At 67.0% G+C, this 15365-nt stretch overlaps 1 protein-coding gene across 1 annotated transcript; it reads left to right on the top strand.

Annotated features, from left to right (window-relative positions):
- The first annotated feature begins 112 nt into the window (after positions 1 to 112).
- On the top strand, positions 113 to 15343 carry RTKN (rhotekin). The gene is given in 15 exon segments (XM_052665278.1): positions 113 to 522; positions 1810 to 1851; positions 1854 to 1940; positions 5800 to 5999; positions 6070 to 6131; positions 8407 to 8460; positions 8557 to 8674; positions 9582 to 9800; positions 10484 to 10578; positions 10740 to 10846; positions 11766 to 11897; positions 11961 to 12126; positions 12231 to 12335; positions 15005 to 15311; positions 15313 to 15343. Coding segments are annotated over 15 exon segments (1806 nt in total). The 5' UTR covers positions 113 to 441.
- Positions 15344 to 15365: the final 22 nt, after the last annotated feature.

Consider the following 15365-nt stretch of genomic DNA (forward strand, 5'->3'; position numbering starts at 1 on the left):
GAACGGGCGGGGAGAGCGCCGCCGCCGCCATCTTTGAAGCGGGCAGAGTCCGCCGGACAGCGCCGTCCGGGTGGGAAACTGCAACCGCGCGGCCGCGGGGCCGGGTCCCGCGTTCAGCCCCGGCCACGTGCGGCGCGTCCGTGGGGTTCGGGGCCGCTTCCTGCGGGCAGCCCCACGCGCGGGGCAGCAGCGCCTGAACGCGGACACGCGCACGGGCGGCCGAGCACCGACACACGCGGTTGCGCCCACGCGCATTGCCACTCACGCACCCCGGTCGTCGTCCCCCCCCCCCCCCCAAGCCCGTGCAGCTGCAGCCTTCAGTCGCCCTTTGTCTGCCGCTACCGGTGGCTCCGCGCCCGCCCAGTGCCAGGACCCGCCCGGTACCGTCCCCGCCTCCCCCCGGCTGCCGGAGGGTCCGCGGAGCGGCGCGGTCCCGGTGCGATGTTCTCCCGGTCCCAACGCGGCCGCGCGACCGTGGCGCGGGGTTCGGCGCTGCAGACGGAGCTGCTCCGCGCCCCGCAGGTACGGGCGGAGCCACGCGCGTCCGGGAGCCCCGCGGCGGTGGGAGCGGCGGGATCGCGCCGCCGCCGGGAAGGGCGAAGGCGCCGCCGCTCCCACCCGGCCCGTCCCGTCCGGGCTGTCCCTCCCGTCCCGCCGGTACTACGGGGCGCTGCCGGTCCGGGAGGAGCGGATCCCACGGCCCCTCCCGGCCTCGAGGCGGCACCGCGCGCCGTTTGCCCCGCGGGAGAGCAGCGCTGCGTTAACCGAGCTGGGATCGCTCGTACCGCGTTGTGCCGCGTTGTCTCGAGCTGTGCTAAACTGTGCTGAGCCGCGCTCTGTAGGGCCGCGCTGTTCTGCTCTGTGCTGCGCTATGGGGCCGTGCCGCTCCGTGCCGTGCTCTGTAGGGCTGTGCTGTGTTATGTAGGGCCGTGCCGTGCTCTGCAGCCCTGTCCCGTGCTACGTGGGGCTGTGCTGTGCCCTGTAGGGCTGTGCCGTGCCGCTCCGTGCCGTGCTCTATAGGGCCGTGCCGTGCTCTATAGGGCCGTGCCGTGCTCTATGGGGCCGCGCTGTTCTGCTCTGTGCTGTGCTATGGGGCCGTGCCCTGTAGGGCCGTGCTCTGTAGGGCTGTGCTGTGTTATGTAGGGCCGTGCCGTGCTCTGCAGCCCTGTCCCGTGCTATGTGGGGCTGTGCCGTGCTCTATAGGGCCGCGCTGTTCTGCTCTGCGCTGCGCTATGGGGCCGTGCCCTGTAGGGCCGCTCCGTGCTCTGTAGCCCCGCACCGTTCCGTGCCATGTGGACCCGCAGCGCTCCGCACCGTCCCGACGCGGCGCCCCTTCCCCGTCCCGCCGCCAGGGGGCGCTCTCACCCCGCACCCCCATCCCCGCCCAGCGGTGCGGTGCCGCCCTCTGTAACCGGAGCCGCCGCAGCCGCCGCCGCCGCCGCCGCCACCGCCGCCGCCGCCGCCGCCGCCGGAGGAATGCGGGGGGCGGACGGCGATCTCCGCCTTTCCTTGCGCGGTGCGGAGCCGTACGGAGCTGCGGGGCCGGGAGCGGGGCAGGTAGCGGGAAGTCGGGGGCTGGAAGGGGGTGCGGGAAGCACCGATAGGGGGCAGCGGGAGGATGACGATTGGGGGGGGGGGGTGCCACGTCCCCAAAGCCCCGCACCCCGTTGATCCACCCGCGCTGCCCTTTCCCCGCACAACGGCTGTTTGTTTCCTCGCTTTGGGGAGGGAGGGGAAAGGAAGGGAAGGAAGAGGAGGGGGGGGGGGGGGGGGATGAAAGAGCCCCATTTTTCTTCCCTCTCCTTGCAGCCCTTTCGGGGGGGAGGGGGGGGGTCCCCGCTCCCGGTATCGGTGTGGGATCGATGGAGGTGGCGGATAAATTACGCATTTTGGAGGACCTCAACATGCTTTACATCCGGCAGATCGCTCTCAGTTTGGAGGTAATTTGGGGAGGGGGGAGGGGGTGAAAAAGGGGGGGGGGGGGGGGGTGGGCATGCCTTCCGTTTTCCGCAGGGCAGGGGACCCCGGGGGGGGGGGGGGGGGCGGCCGGTTCCGGCCGCCCCCCACCCCCCCCCCGGGTCCCCTGCCCTGCTGTTGAGTGCCTTGAAACGGGGTTTGAATCGATGGGGGGCTCGTGGGGAGGGGGCTTAACGCTCCCCCCCCCCCCCCCCCCCCTGCAATGAGTATTAATAGCGGTGATGTCACCGCTGCGGCTCCACCGTTGCCCTGAGCTGGGATGGAGAGCTGCGGGGCTGTGAGTGCGGGGCGCCATGGGGGGCGGCTATGGGGTGACCCCCCCCCCACCCATAACCCCGTTCGCTGTTGCTTGTGGGGCTGGGGGGGGGAGGGGGTCGGTTGGGGGTCTGTGTGGGGCGCGCGGTTGTCTGTGGGGTGGGGAAGGTGTTGGTGGGGGCGCGGGGGTCCCCCGTGGGGTCTGCAATGGGGCTGTGGGGCTGTGATGGGGCTGTGGGGGTCCCCTGTGGGGTCTATAGGGTGTGAGATGTGGCTGTGGGGTGTAGGGCTCCTCTGTGGGGTCTGCAATGGGGCTGTGATGGGGCTGTGGGTGTCCTGCATGGGGTGCTTGAGGTGTCTATAGGGTATGGAGATGTGTCTGTGGGGTGTAGGGGCTATGGGGGTCCCCTGTGGGGTCTATAGGGTGTGAGATGTGGCTGTGGGGTGTAGGACTCCTCTGTGGGGCTGTGATGTGGCTGTGGGGTTGTGGGAGTCCTCTATGGGGTGCATAATGCATCTGTGGGGTGTGAGATGTGGCTGTGGGGTGTAGGGCTCCTCTGTGGGGTCTGCAATGGGGCTGTGATGGGGCTGTGGGGCTGTGGGTGTCCTGCATGGGGTGCTTGAGGTGTCTATAGGGTATGAAGATGTGTCCGTGGGGTGTAGGGGCTGTGGGGGTCCCCTGTGGGTTCTGTAATGCATCTGTGGGGTGTGAGATGTGTCTGTGGGGTGTAGGGCTCCTCTGTGGGGTGTGTGATGGGGCTGTGGGGCTGTAATGGGGCGGTGGGGCGGTGGGGGTCCCCTGTGGGGTCTATAGGGTGTGAGATGTGTCCATGGAGTATAGGGCTCCTCTATGGGGTCTGTAACGTATCTGTGGGGCTGGGATCTTTCTGTGGGGCTGTGGGGGTCCCCTGTGGGGTCTGTAATGCATCTGTGGGGTGTGAGATGTGGCTGTGGGGTGTAGGGCTCCTCTGTGGGGTCTGCAATGGGGCTATGATGGGGCTGTGATGGGGCGCGGGGGTCCCCTGTGGGGTCTGCAATGGGGCTGTGATGGGGCTGTGGGGCTGTGATGGGGCGGTGGGGGTCCCCTGTGGGGTCTGCAATGGGGCTGTGGGGCTGTGATGGGGCGGTGGGGGTCCCCTGTGGGGTCTGCAATGGGGCTGTGGGGCTGTGATGGGGCTGTGGGGCGGTGGGGGTCCCCTGTGGGGTCTGCAATGGGGCTGTGGGGCTGTGATGGGGCTGTGGGGCTGTGATGGGGCTGTGGGGCTGTGATGGGGCTGTGGGGCTGTGGGAGTCCTTCATGGGGTGCATAATGCATCTGTAGGGTATGAGATGTGTCTGTGGGGTACAGGGCTCCTCTATGGGGTGTGTGATGTGGCTGTGGGGCTGTAGGGGTCCCCTGTGGGGTCTGTAATGCGTCTGTGGGGTGTGAGATGTGGCTGTGGGGTATAGGGCTCCTCTATGGGGTGTGTGATGGGGCTGTGGGGCTGTGATGGGGCTGTGATGGGGCTGTGGGGGTCCCCTGTGGGGTCTATAGGGTGTGAGATGTGTCCGTGGAGTATAGGGCTCCTCTATGGGGTCTGTAACGTATCTGTGGGGCTGGGATCTTTCTGTGGGGCTGTGGGGGTCCCCTGTGGGGTCTGTAATGCATCTGTGGGGTGTGAGATGTGTCAGTGGGGTATAGGGCTCCTCTATGGGGTGAGTGGTGTGACTGTGGGGCTGTAGGGGTCCCCTGTGGGGTCTGTAATGCATCTGTGGGGTGTGAGATGTGGCTGTGGGTCTGCGATGGGGCTGTGGGGGTCCTCCATAGGGTGTGTGGAGCACGAGACGTGTTTGTGGGGTGTTTGGGTTCTCTGTGGGGTGAGTGATGGGGTTGTGGGTGTCCTTTGTGGGGTGGGTAATGGCTGTGGGGCGTGTAACGTTTCTGTGGGGCTGTGGAGGTCCCCTGTGGGTTCTGTAATGCATCTATGGGGTGTGAGATGTGTCTGTGGGGTGTAGGGCTCCTCTGTGGGGTGTGTGACGTATCTGTGGGGCTGTGGGGGTCCCCTGTGGGTCTATAGGGTGTGAGATGTGTCCGTGGAGTATAGGGCTCCTCTATGGGGTCTGTAAAGTATCTGTGGGGCTGGGATCTTTCTGTGGGACTGTGGGGGTCCCCTGTGGGGTCTGCAATGCGTCTGTGGGGTGTGAGATGTGTCCGTGGGGTGTAAGGCTCCTCCATGGGGTGTGTGATGGGTTTGTGGGGCTGTGATGAGGCTGTGGGGTTGTGGGGTCCTCCATGGGGTGCGTAATGCGACTGTAGAGTATGAGATGTGTCTATGGGGCCTAGGGGTTCCCCGTGGGGTCTGTAGTGCATCCATGGGGCACACAGCCCATCCATGGGGCATACAGCCCATCCATGGGGCACACAGCTCATCCATGGGGCACACAGGGCATCCATGGGGCACACAGCGCATCCATGGGGCACACAGGGCATCCATGGGGCACACAGGGCATCCATGGGGCACACAGCGCATCCATGGGGCACACAGCACATCCATGGGGCACACAGGGCATCCATGGGGCACACAGGGCATCCATGGGGCACACAGCGCATCCATGGGGCACACAGCACATCCATGGGGCACACAGCTCATCCATGGGGCACACAGGGCATCCATGGGGCACACAGCCCATCCGTGGGGCACACAGGGCATCCATGGGGCACACAGTGCATCCATGGGGCACACAGCCCATCCATGGGGCACACAGCACATCCATGGGGCACACAGCCCATCCATGGGGCACACAGCACATCCATGGGCACACAGGGCATCCATGGGGCGCACAGCACATCCATGGGGCACACAGCCCATCCATGGGGCACACATCCAAGGGGCACACAGCCCATCCATGGGGCACACAGCGCATCCATGGGGCACACAGCCCATCCATGGGGCACACAGCACATCCATGGGGCACACAGGGCATCCATGGGCACACAGCCCATCCATGGGGCACACAGCACATCCATGGGGCACACATCCATGGGGCAAACATCCAAGGGGCACACAGCCCATCCATGGGGCACACAGCGCATCCATGGGGCACACAGCCCATCATCCATGGGGCACACAGGGCATCCATGGGGCACACAGGGCATCCATGGGCACACAGCACATCCATGGGGCACACAGCCCATCCATGGGGCACACATCCATGGGCACACAGCACGTCCATGGGGCACACATCCATGGGGCAAACATCCAAGGGGCACACAGCGCATCCATGGGCACACAGGGCATTCATGGGGCACACAGCCCATCTATGGGGCACACAGCCCATCCATGGGCACACAGCGCATCCATGGGGCACACATCCGTGGGGCACACAGCGCATCCATGGGGCTCATAGCTGTGCCGTGCGCTGCCCTCTGGGGGTCAGGACCCTTCCCGTGGCGCTGCACCGCGATGCAGCCGTGGGGCTGGGCGCACTTGGGCTGGGTTGGCTGGGCCGGGACCCACAGGGACCCCACGGGACCCACGGGACCCACGGGACCCACGGCGACCCCACGGCCGCTCCGCCGCCCCGCAGGACACGGAGATCCAGAAGAAGATCGACCACGAGATCCGCATGCGGGAGGGCGCCTGCAAGCTGCTGGCCGCCTGCACACAGCGGGCGCAGGCGCTGGAGGCCACCAAGAGCCTGCAGGTCTGCAACAGCCGCATCCTGGCCTACATGGCCGAGCTGCAGCGCATGAAGGAGGCGCAGGTGATGCAGCGCGCGGCCAGGCGGTGAGCAGCACGGGGGGGGGGGGGCGGCGGGTCCCCGCAGCCGTCACGGCTCCGCGCTTCCCCCCCGCAGCCCCTCGGATGCCGGACCCGCGGATGAGAGGCTGCCGTGCCGGGGGAGGGTCTGCGTGTCGGGTATGGGGGGCGGGGGGGGGGCGGGGGGGGTGGATGGGGGGCGCAGGGCAGCCACTGCTGGGGGGCGATGGGGGTCCCGCGGTGGGGAGGGCAATGGGGGTCCCGTGGCTGGGGATGCGGTGGGGGTCCCATGGTGTGGGGATACTGGGGGTCCCAGGGTGGGGAGGGCAATGGGGGTCCCAGGGTGTGGGGATGCCAGGGGTCCCAGTTTGGGGAGGGCAATGGGGGTCTCATGATGTGGGGATGCTGGGGGTCCCAGGGTGGAAGGGCACTGGGCACTGGGCACCCACTGCTGGGGGGCGATGGGGGTCCCGCGGTGGGGACGGCAATGGGGGTCCCAGGGTGTGGAGATGCATTGGGAGTCCCAGGGTGGGGAGGGCAATGGGGGTCCCATGGCTGAGAATGCAGTGGGGGTCCCATGGTGTGGGGATACTGGGGGTCCCACCGTGGGAAGGGCAATGGGGGTCCCAGGGTGTGGGGATGCCAGGGGTGCCAGGGTGGGGAGGGCAATGGGGGTCCCATGGCTGGGGGTACGGTGGGGGTCTCATGATGTGGGGATGCTGGGGGTCCCAGGGTGGGAGGGCACTGGGAACTGCATGGCTGGGGGAGCACTGGGGGTCCCATGGCTGGGGATGCTGGGGGTCCCGCGGTGGGAAGGGCAATGGGGGTCCCAGGGTGTGGGGATGGGGTGGGGGTCCCAAGGTGTGGGGAGGTACTGGGGGTCTCATGGTGAGGGTGGGCAGCGGGGGTCCCATGGCTGGGTGGGCACTGGGCACCCACTGCTGGGGGGTGATGAGGGTCCCAGGGTGTGGGGATACTGGGGGTCCCACCGTGGGAAGGGCAATGGGGGTCCCAGGGTGTGGGGATGCATTCGGGGTCCCATGATGTGGGGATACTGGGGGTCCCAAGGTGTGGGGAGGTACTGGGGGTCTCATGGTGAGGGTGGGCAGCGGGGGTCCCGTGGCTGGGTGGGCACTGGGCAGCCACTGCTGGGGGGCGATGGGGGTCCCGCGGTGGGGAGGGCAATGGGGGTCCCATGTTGTGGGGATGCATTGGGGGTCCCAAGGTGTGGGGATGCCAGGGGTCCCAGGGTAGGGAGGGCAGTGGGGGCCCCAGAGTGTGTGGATGCATTGGGGGTCCCATGATGTGGGGATACTGGGGGTCCCGCGGTGGGAAGGGCAATGGGGGTCGCAGGGTGTGGGGATGCTGGGGGTCCCAGGGTGGGGAGGGCAATGGGGATCCTATGGCTGGGGATGCAGTGGGGGTCCCATGGTGTGGGGAGCTGGGGGTCCCAGGGTAGGAGGGCACTGGGCACTGGGCAGCCACTGCTGGGGGGCGATGGGGGTCTCGCGGTGGGGAGGGCAATGGGGGTCCCAGGGTGTGGGGATGCCTGGGGACCCGTGGTGGGAAGGACAATGGGGTCCCATAGTCTGGGGATGCATTGGGGGTCCTGTGGTGTGGGGAGATACTGGGGGTCCCATGGTGAGGGTGGGCAGCGGGGGTCCCGTGGTTGGGTGGGCACTGGGCACCCACTGCTGGGGGGTGATGGGGGTCCCATTCTGTGGGGAGGCGCTGGGGGTCCTGTGGTGAGGAGGGCAATGGGGGTCCCAGGGTGTGGGGATGCCTGGGGTCCCAGGGTGGGGAGGGCAATGGGGGTCCCGTGGCTGGGGATGCGGTGGGGGTCCCATGGTGTGGGGATGCCTGGGGACCCGTGGTGGGAAGGACAATGGGGGTCCCATAGTCTGGGGATGCATTGGGGGTCCCATGGTGTGAGGATGCTGGGGGTCCCATGGTGAGGATGGGCAGCGGGGGTCCCGTGGTTGGGTGGGCACTCGGCATTGACTGCTGGGGGGCGATGGGGGTCCCGTGTTGAGGGCTGTTGGGGGCTCCATAGGGGGGAATAACCAGGCATCAAGGGGATGGTGGGGTCATATGGTGAGGAGGGCAGTGGGGGTCCCAGGGTGTGGGGATGCCTGGGGTCCCAGGGTGGGGAGGGCAATGGGGGTCCCGTGGCTGGGGATGCGGTGGGGGTCCCATGGTGTGGGGATACTGGGGGTCCCACCGTGGGAAGGGCAATGGGGGTCCCAGGGTGTGGGGATGCCAGGGATGCCGGGGTGGGGAGGGCACTGGGGGTCCCATGGCTGGGGATGCTGGGGGTCCCGTGGTGAGGAGGGCAGTGGGAGTCCCAGGGTGTGGGGATGCCGGGGGTCCCGCTATTGATGGGGGTCCCAGGGCCTTGAGGTTCCCGCAGCCTCACCGCCGCCCCCCCCGCCAGACCTGCGCATCCCGCTGATGTGGAAGGACACGGAGTACTTCAGGAACAAAGGGGGTGAGCTGGGGGGGGGGGGGTGGTGGTGGTGGTGGTGGTCCCGCACCCCCCCCCCCCCCCCGCTCCCCGCACCTCCTGACCCCCCGCCCCGCGCAGAGCTGCACCGCTGCGCCGTCTTCTGCCTCCTGCAGCTGGGCGCCGAGATCCACGACACCGAGATGGTGCTGGTGGACCGCACGCTCACCGACATCTGCTTCGAGAGCGCCGTGCTCTTGTGAGCGCCCCGCACCTCCGCGTCCCCGCGCCGCCCCGCGCCGCACGGCCTCGCATCCCCGCATCCCACACCGCGGCAGCCCATGGCGCCGCGTCCCCGCGTCCCCGGGTCCCTGCATCCCTGTGTCCCCACGTCCCCCTGTGTCGCCTTCGCACAGCCTCGCATCCCCACACTGCCACACCGCGGCAGCCCGCGTCCCCACATCCCTGTGTCCCTGCGTCCCCATGTCCCCACATCCCTGTGTCCCTGTGTCCCCGCACCCCTGTGTCCCCGTGTCCCCGCATCCTCGCATCCCCACGTCCCCGTGTCTCCTCATCCCTGCATCCCTGTGTCCCTGCACCCCTATGTCCCCATGTCCCCACATCCCTACATCCCCATGTACCCACATTCTTGCATCCCTGCGTCCCCATGTCCCCACGTCCCTGCACCCCCGTGTCCCCATCTCCCCGCATCCTCGCATCCCCATGTCCCCGTGTCCCCTCATCCCCACATCCCCATGTACCCACATTCCTGCATCCCTGCGTCCCCATGTCCCCATGTCCCCATGTCCCCTCATCCCAGCATCCCCGTGTACCCGTGTCCCCACATCCCTGTGTCCCTGCGCCCCTATGTCCCCATGTCCCCACATCCCCACATCCCCATGTACCCACATTCTTGCGTCCCTGCGTCCCCACATCCCCGTGTCCCCATGTCCCCATGTCCCCACATCCCCGTGTCCCCACATCCCCACATCCCCGTGTCCCCACACCCCCCGATCTCACACCCAGCCCCGTGTCCCCTCGTGCCACATCCTCACACCTCTACACCCCGCGTCCCCGCACCCCACGCGCGCCCGTTTCCGTCTCCTTATCCCCGCCTCCCCCCTCCACCCCCCCGGGCCCCGACCCCGCGCTGACGCCGCTCTCAGCTCGGAGGCCGGCCCGGATTTCCTGCTGAAGGTGGAGCTGTACAGCGCGGGGCTGGGGGACGACGTGGGGGGCAGCGCGCCCAGGAAGCTGGCCAGCAAACTCAGCAGCTCCCTGGGCCGCTCCGCCGGGCGCCGCCTGCGGGCCACCATGGATGGGGGGCCTGGGAGCCCCACGGCAAACGGGGGGGGGGCTCTGCTGCTGCCGGCCCCCAGCGTGCCGTGAGTGCCGGCGTGTGACTGTGAGGGGGGGATATGGGGTGGGATGGATGGGATGGGATGGGATGGGATGGGGTGGGATGGGATGGGATGGGGTGGGATGGGATGGGATGGGATGGGATGGGATGGGATGGGATGGGATGGGATGGGATGGGATGGGATGGGATGGGATGGGATGGATGGGATGGGATGGGATGGGATGGATGGGGTGGGATGGGATGGGATGGGATGGGATGGAATGGTGTGGGGTGGGGTGGGAGGGTATGGGATGGGATGGGATGGGATGGGGATGGGGATGGGGTGGGGTGGGATGGGATGGGGATGGGGATGGGGTGAGATGGGGATGAGGAAGGAATGGGGTAGGGATAGAATGGGTATGGGGATGGGAAGGGTGGAGATGGGATGGGGATGGGATGGGATGGGATGGGAATGGGATGGGATGGGAATGACCTGAACCCACAGTGCTCCACACCTCTGTGTCCCTCTGTCTGTGTGTCCCTGTGTCCCAACACGGGTGGGAATGGGAGCAGAGATGGGGTTGGAATGGGGCCGAGGATGGCAGTGGGATGGGAACGGAGGCGAAAATAGGAATGGAAAGGGATGTGGGCATCCGGGAGCGCGGGGGCGCCAATGTGGGGTGCGGGGCCGTGGGGGGGCGCAGTGCCCCTCAGCCCCGCGCCCTGCAGGGGTCCCAAATATCACCTGCTGGCGCACACCGTGCTGTCCCTGGCCGAGGTGCAGGACGGATTCCGCACGCACGACCTCGCCATCGCCTGCAGCGGTGAGCAAAGGGGGCGCGGGGGGCCGAGGGGGGCCGCGCTTCGGGGAGGGGGGGCCGATGCGGGGATGCGGTCACAGCAAGGCGGGGAGGGGAGGGGGGCGCCTGGGGGTCTTCCCTGCGCCGGGCGGCCGCTGAGTGCCGTGTGCCCCCCCCCCCCCCAGAGGAGAGCTCCTTCTGGCTGCCGCTGTACGGCAGTATGTGCTGCCGCCTGGCTGCACAGCCCCGCTGCATGGCGGCGCAGGTGATGTGCGGCTTCCTGAAGGTGCAGGTATGTGGGGGGGATCGGGGGGCACGGGGGGGTGTGGGGCAGGGGGAGATGGGGAGGGGAATGGGGAAGAGGAGGGGGCGGCGTTGGGGGGGATGGAAATGGAATGGGAGCGTTGGCAAGGTGCGATGGGATGGAGGTTGGATGGGGGTGGGGATGGGATGGGATGGGATGGGATGGGAGGGGATGGGGTGGGATGGGATGGGATGGGATGGGATGGGATGGGATGGGATGGGATGGGATGGGATGGGATGGGATGGGATGGATGGGATGGGATGGGGTGGGATGGGATGGGATGGGATGGGATGGGGTGGGGTGGGATGGGATGGGATGGGATGGGATGGGATGGGATGGGATGGGATGGGATGGGATGGGATGGGATGGGATGGGATGGGATGGGATGGGAGGGGATGGGAGGGGAGGGGATGGGAGGGGAGGGGATGGGATGGGGATGGGATGGGATGGGATGGGGTGGGATGGGATGGGATGGGATGGGGATGGGATGGGATGGGATGGGATGGGATGGGGTGGGATGGGATGGGATGGGATGGGATGGATGGGATGGGATGGGGTGGGATGGGATGGGAGGGGATGGGTTTGGATGGGATGGGGTGGGATGGGGTGGGGTGGGATGGGATGGGATGGGATGGGATGGGGTGGGATGGGGATGGGATGGGGTGGGATGGGGTGGGATGGGATGGGGTGGGATGGGGTGGGATGGGATGGGATGGGATGGGATGGGATGGGATGGGCAGCACGGTGGGGGCGGGGATGGAAACGGGTCGGGGGTGCCGTGGGGCCGGGCGGCAGCAGCAGCCCCCACCTCTCAGCCACCACCGGCAGCGGCTGCGGTGCGACGGGAGCGGGGATCCCCGCGGTGGGCGGCTGGGGGTCGCGGTCCTTACGGCCTCCCTCCTCGCAGCAGGCGCCGGGGGATCCGCAGGGCTGGGCGCGGCTGTTCTGCGTGCTGCGCGGCACCAACCTGCTGTGCTACCGGCGGGCGCAGGAGGCGGAGGGCGGCGTGCAGCCCGCGCTCACCATCGCCATCAACAAGGTTTGGGGGCTCATTTGGGGGGGAGGCGGCTGCGGGCGGGGGGCTGACGGCCGTGCCGTGCAGGAGACGCGGATCCGCGCCACGGAGCAGGAGGCGCGGGGCAAACTGCACAGCATGACGGTGACCAACCGCTACGGGGCGGAGGAGGTGACGCACACGCTGCTGGCCGAGAGCCGCGCCGAGACGCAGCGCTGGATGGAGGCGTTCTGGCAGCACTTCTACGACATGAGTGCGTGGGGCCGGGGCACGGCGGCACCCCGAGACACCCCGGCCCGGCCCGCACCGCGCTTACGGCCGTGGGCCGCGGCCCGACCCCCCCCCCCGTGCCCGCAGGTCAGTGGAAGCAGTGCTGCGACGAGCTGATGCGCATCGACGCGCCGCCGCCGCGCCGCCCGCCCGCCCCGCTGCCGCGCCAGGGATCGCTGTACCACGAGATGGGTGAGCGCAGCCTCCTCCTCTTCCTGCTGCTCCTCTTCCTCCTTCTCTTCCTCGCTCTCTTCCTCCTCCTCATCCTCCTCTTCCTCCTCCTGCTGCCCGGCTCTCTGCCGTCTGCTCTCCCTGTGTCTCCGCTCCTCTCTGTGCTCCTCTCCGCGCTCGGTGCCAGCGCTGCCCGGCCCGGCCGTGCCCTCCTGCGAGGGGCTCCTGCTGCAGGATAACGCCGTCTCGGCGGAGATCCGCGCGCTGCTCTCCTCCTATTACAGCGACAGGTGACGTACGGGGCCTCTGCCGCCGCTGCTCGGTGCCCACTGTGGGGCACGGCTGTGGGGCACGGCGTGGGACGCGGCACCGCTGTGCATCTCCCGGCTGTGCTGCCGTGGGTGCAGCCCGGCCAGCGTGGCTGCAGAGCACAGCGCAGTTGTCCCGGCTGTGGGGCACATCCCTACTATAGGGCACATCCCAGCCATAGGGCACATCCCATCTATAGGGCACATCCCATCTATAGGGCACATCCCAGCTATAGGGCACATCCCCACCATAGGGCACATCCTGTCTATAGGGCACATCCCAGCCATAGGGCACATCCCGGCTATAGGGCACATCCCCACCATAGGGCACATCCCATCTATAGGGCACATCCCAGCCATAGGGCACATCCCAGCCATAGGGCACATCCCAGCTATAGGGCACATCCCGGCTATAGGGCACATCCCATCTATAGGGCACATCCCAGCTATAGGGCACATCCCGGCTATAGGGCACATCCCATCTATAGGGCACATCCCATCTATAGGGCACATCCCAGCTATAGGGCACATCCCGGCTATAGGGCACATCCCATCTATAGGGCACATCCCAGCTATAGGGCACATCCCGGCTATAGGGCACATCCCATCTATAGGGCACATCCCATCTATAGGGCACATCCCAGCCATAGGGCACATCCCAGCTATAGGGCACATCCCATCTATAGGGCACATCCCATCTATAGGGCACATCCCAGCCATAGGGCACATCCCGGCTATAGGGCACATCCCATCTATAGGGCACATCCCAGCTATAGGGCACATCCCGGCTATAGGGCACATCCCAGCCATAGGGCACATCCCATCTATAGGGCACATCCCATCTATAGGGCACATCCCGGCTATAGGGCACATCCCAGCCATAGGGCACATCCCATCTATGGGGCACATCCCAGCTATAGGGCACATCCCAGCTATAGGGCACATCCCATCTATGGGGCACATCCCATCTATAGGGCACATCCCAGCTATAGGGCACATCCCATCTATAGGGCACATCCCATCCATAGGGCACATCCCAGCTATAGGGCACATCCCATCTATAGGGCACATCCCAGCTATAGGGCACATCCCATCTATAGGGCACATCCCGGCTATAGGGCACATCCCAGCTATAGGGCACATCCCAGCCATAGGGCGCATCCCAGCTATAGGGCACATCCCATCTATAGGGCACATCCCATCTATAGGGCACATCCCATCCATAGGGCACATCCCCGCTATGGGGCACATCCCATCTATAGGGCGCATCCCATCTATAGGGCACATCCCATCTATAGGGCACATCCCAGCTATAGGGCACATCCCATCTATAGGGCACATCCCGGCTATAGGGCACATCCCATCTATAGGGCACATCCCGGCTATAGGGCACATCCCAGCTATAGGGCACATCCCAGCCATAGGGCACATCCCGGCTATAGGGCACATCCCAGCTATAGGGCACATCCCAGCCATAGGGCACATCCCATCTATAGGGCACATCCCAGCCATAGGGCACATCCCATCTATAGGGCACATCCCATCTATGGGGCACATCCCATCTATGGGGCACATCCCATCTATAGGGCACATCCCAGCTATAGGGCACATCCCATCTATAGGGCACATCCCAGCTATAGGGCACATCCCATCTATAGGGCACATTCCCGGCTATAGGGCACATCCCAGCCATAGGGCGCATCCCAGCTATAGGGCACATCCCCATCTATAGGGCACATCCCATCTATAGGGCACATCCCATCCATAGGGCACATCCCCGCTATGGGGCACATCCCATCTATAGGGCGCATCCCATCTATAGGGCACATCCCATCTATAGGGCACATCCCAGCTATAGGGCACATCCCATCTATAGGGCACATCCCGGCTATAGGGCACATCCCATCTATAGGGCACATCCCGGCTATAGGGCACATCCCAGCTATAGGGCACATCCCAGCCATAGGGCACATCCCGGCTATAGGGCACATCCCAGCTATAGGGCACATCCCAGCCATAGGGCACATCCCATCTATAGGGCACATCCCAGCCATAGGGCACATCCCATCTATAGGGCACATCCCATCTATGGGGCACATCCCATCTATAGGGCACATCCCAGCTATAGGGCACATCCCATCCATAGGGCGCATCCCATCCATAGGGCACATCCCCGCTATGGCGCGCATCCCGGCCGCGTCCCCTGGCGCAGCGCACGTCCCGTTTGTCCCCGTCCCGGTGCTGCAGTCACCCGGCTGTAGTCCCGCCCCGCGCACCGCATCCATGGGGCACGGCGTGTCCGTGGGGCGCGCCCCCCTCCTTCGACCCCCCCCTCCGCGGTGCGCAGCCCCCCGCCCCGCCGCTGACCGTCCTTCCCCGCAGCTATTGACCCTTCCGACGACATCGAGGCCGTGACGGACATCCTGACGCGGCGCGCTGCGGCGCTGGCGGGGGGGGCGCGGGGCTGCCCCCCGTGGCTCTCCCTCTTCGAGGGTCCCCCCCCGCACGCCGCCCCCCCCGCCGGCTGCAGCCCCCGGCCCCGCGCCCGTCCCCGCACGCTGTCGCTGGACGCCAAGCTCAGCACCCTGAAGGGCCGGGGGGGAACCCGGCGCGCCCCCTCCCCGCGCCCCCCGCCCGGCTCCGGCTCCTCCAGCCCCGGCAGCTCCGGTTCCGACACCGAACGCGCCGCCACCCCCGGGCCGCCTTCAGTCCCAGGTGTGAACCCGGCACCCCGGGGGGCTCT

Source organism: Tympanuchus pallidicinctus, unplaced genomic scaffold (assembly GCF_026119805.1).
Source record: "Tympanuchus pallidicinctus isolate F22 unplaced genomic scaffold, pur_lepc_1.0 scaffold64, whole genome shotgun sequence".
Classification (NCBI taxonomy): Eukaryota; Metazoa; Chordata; class Aves; order Galliformes; family Phasianidae; genus Tympanuchus; species Tympanuchus pallidicinctus.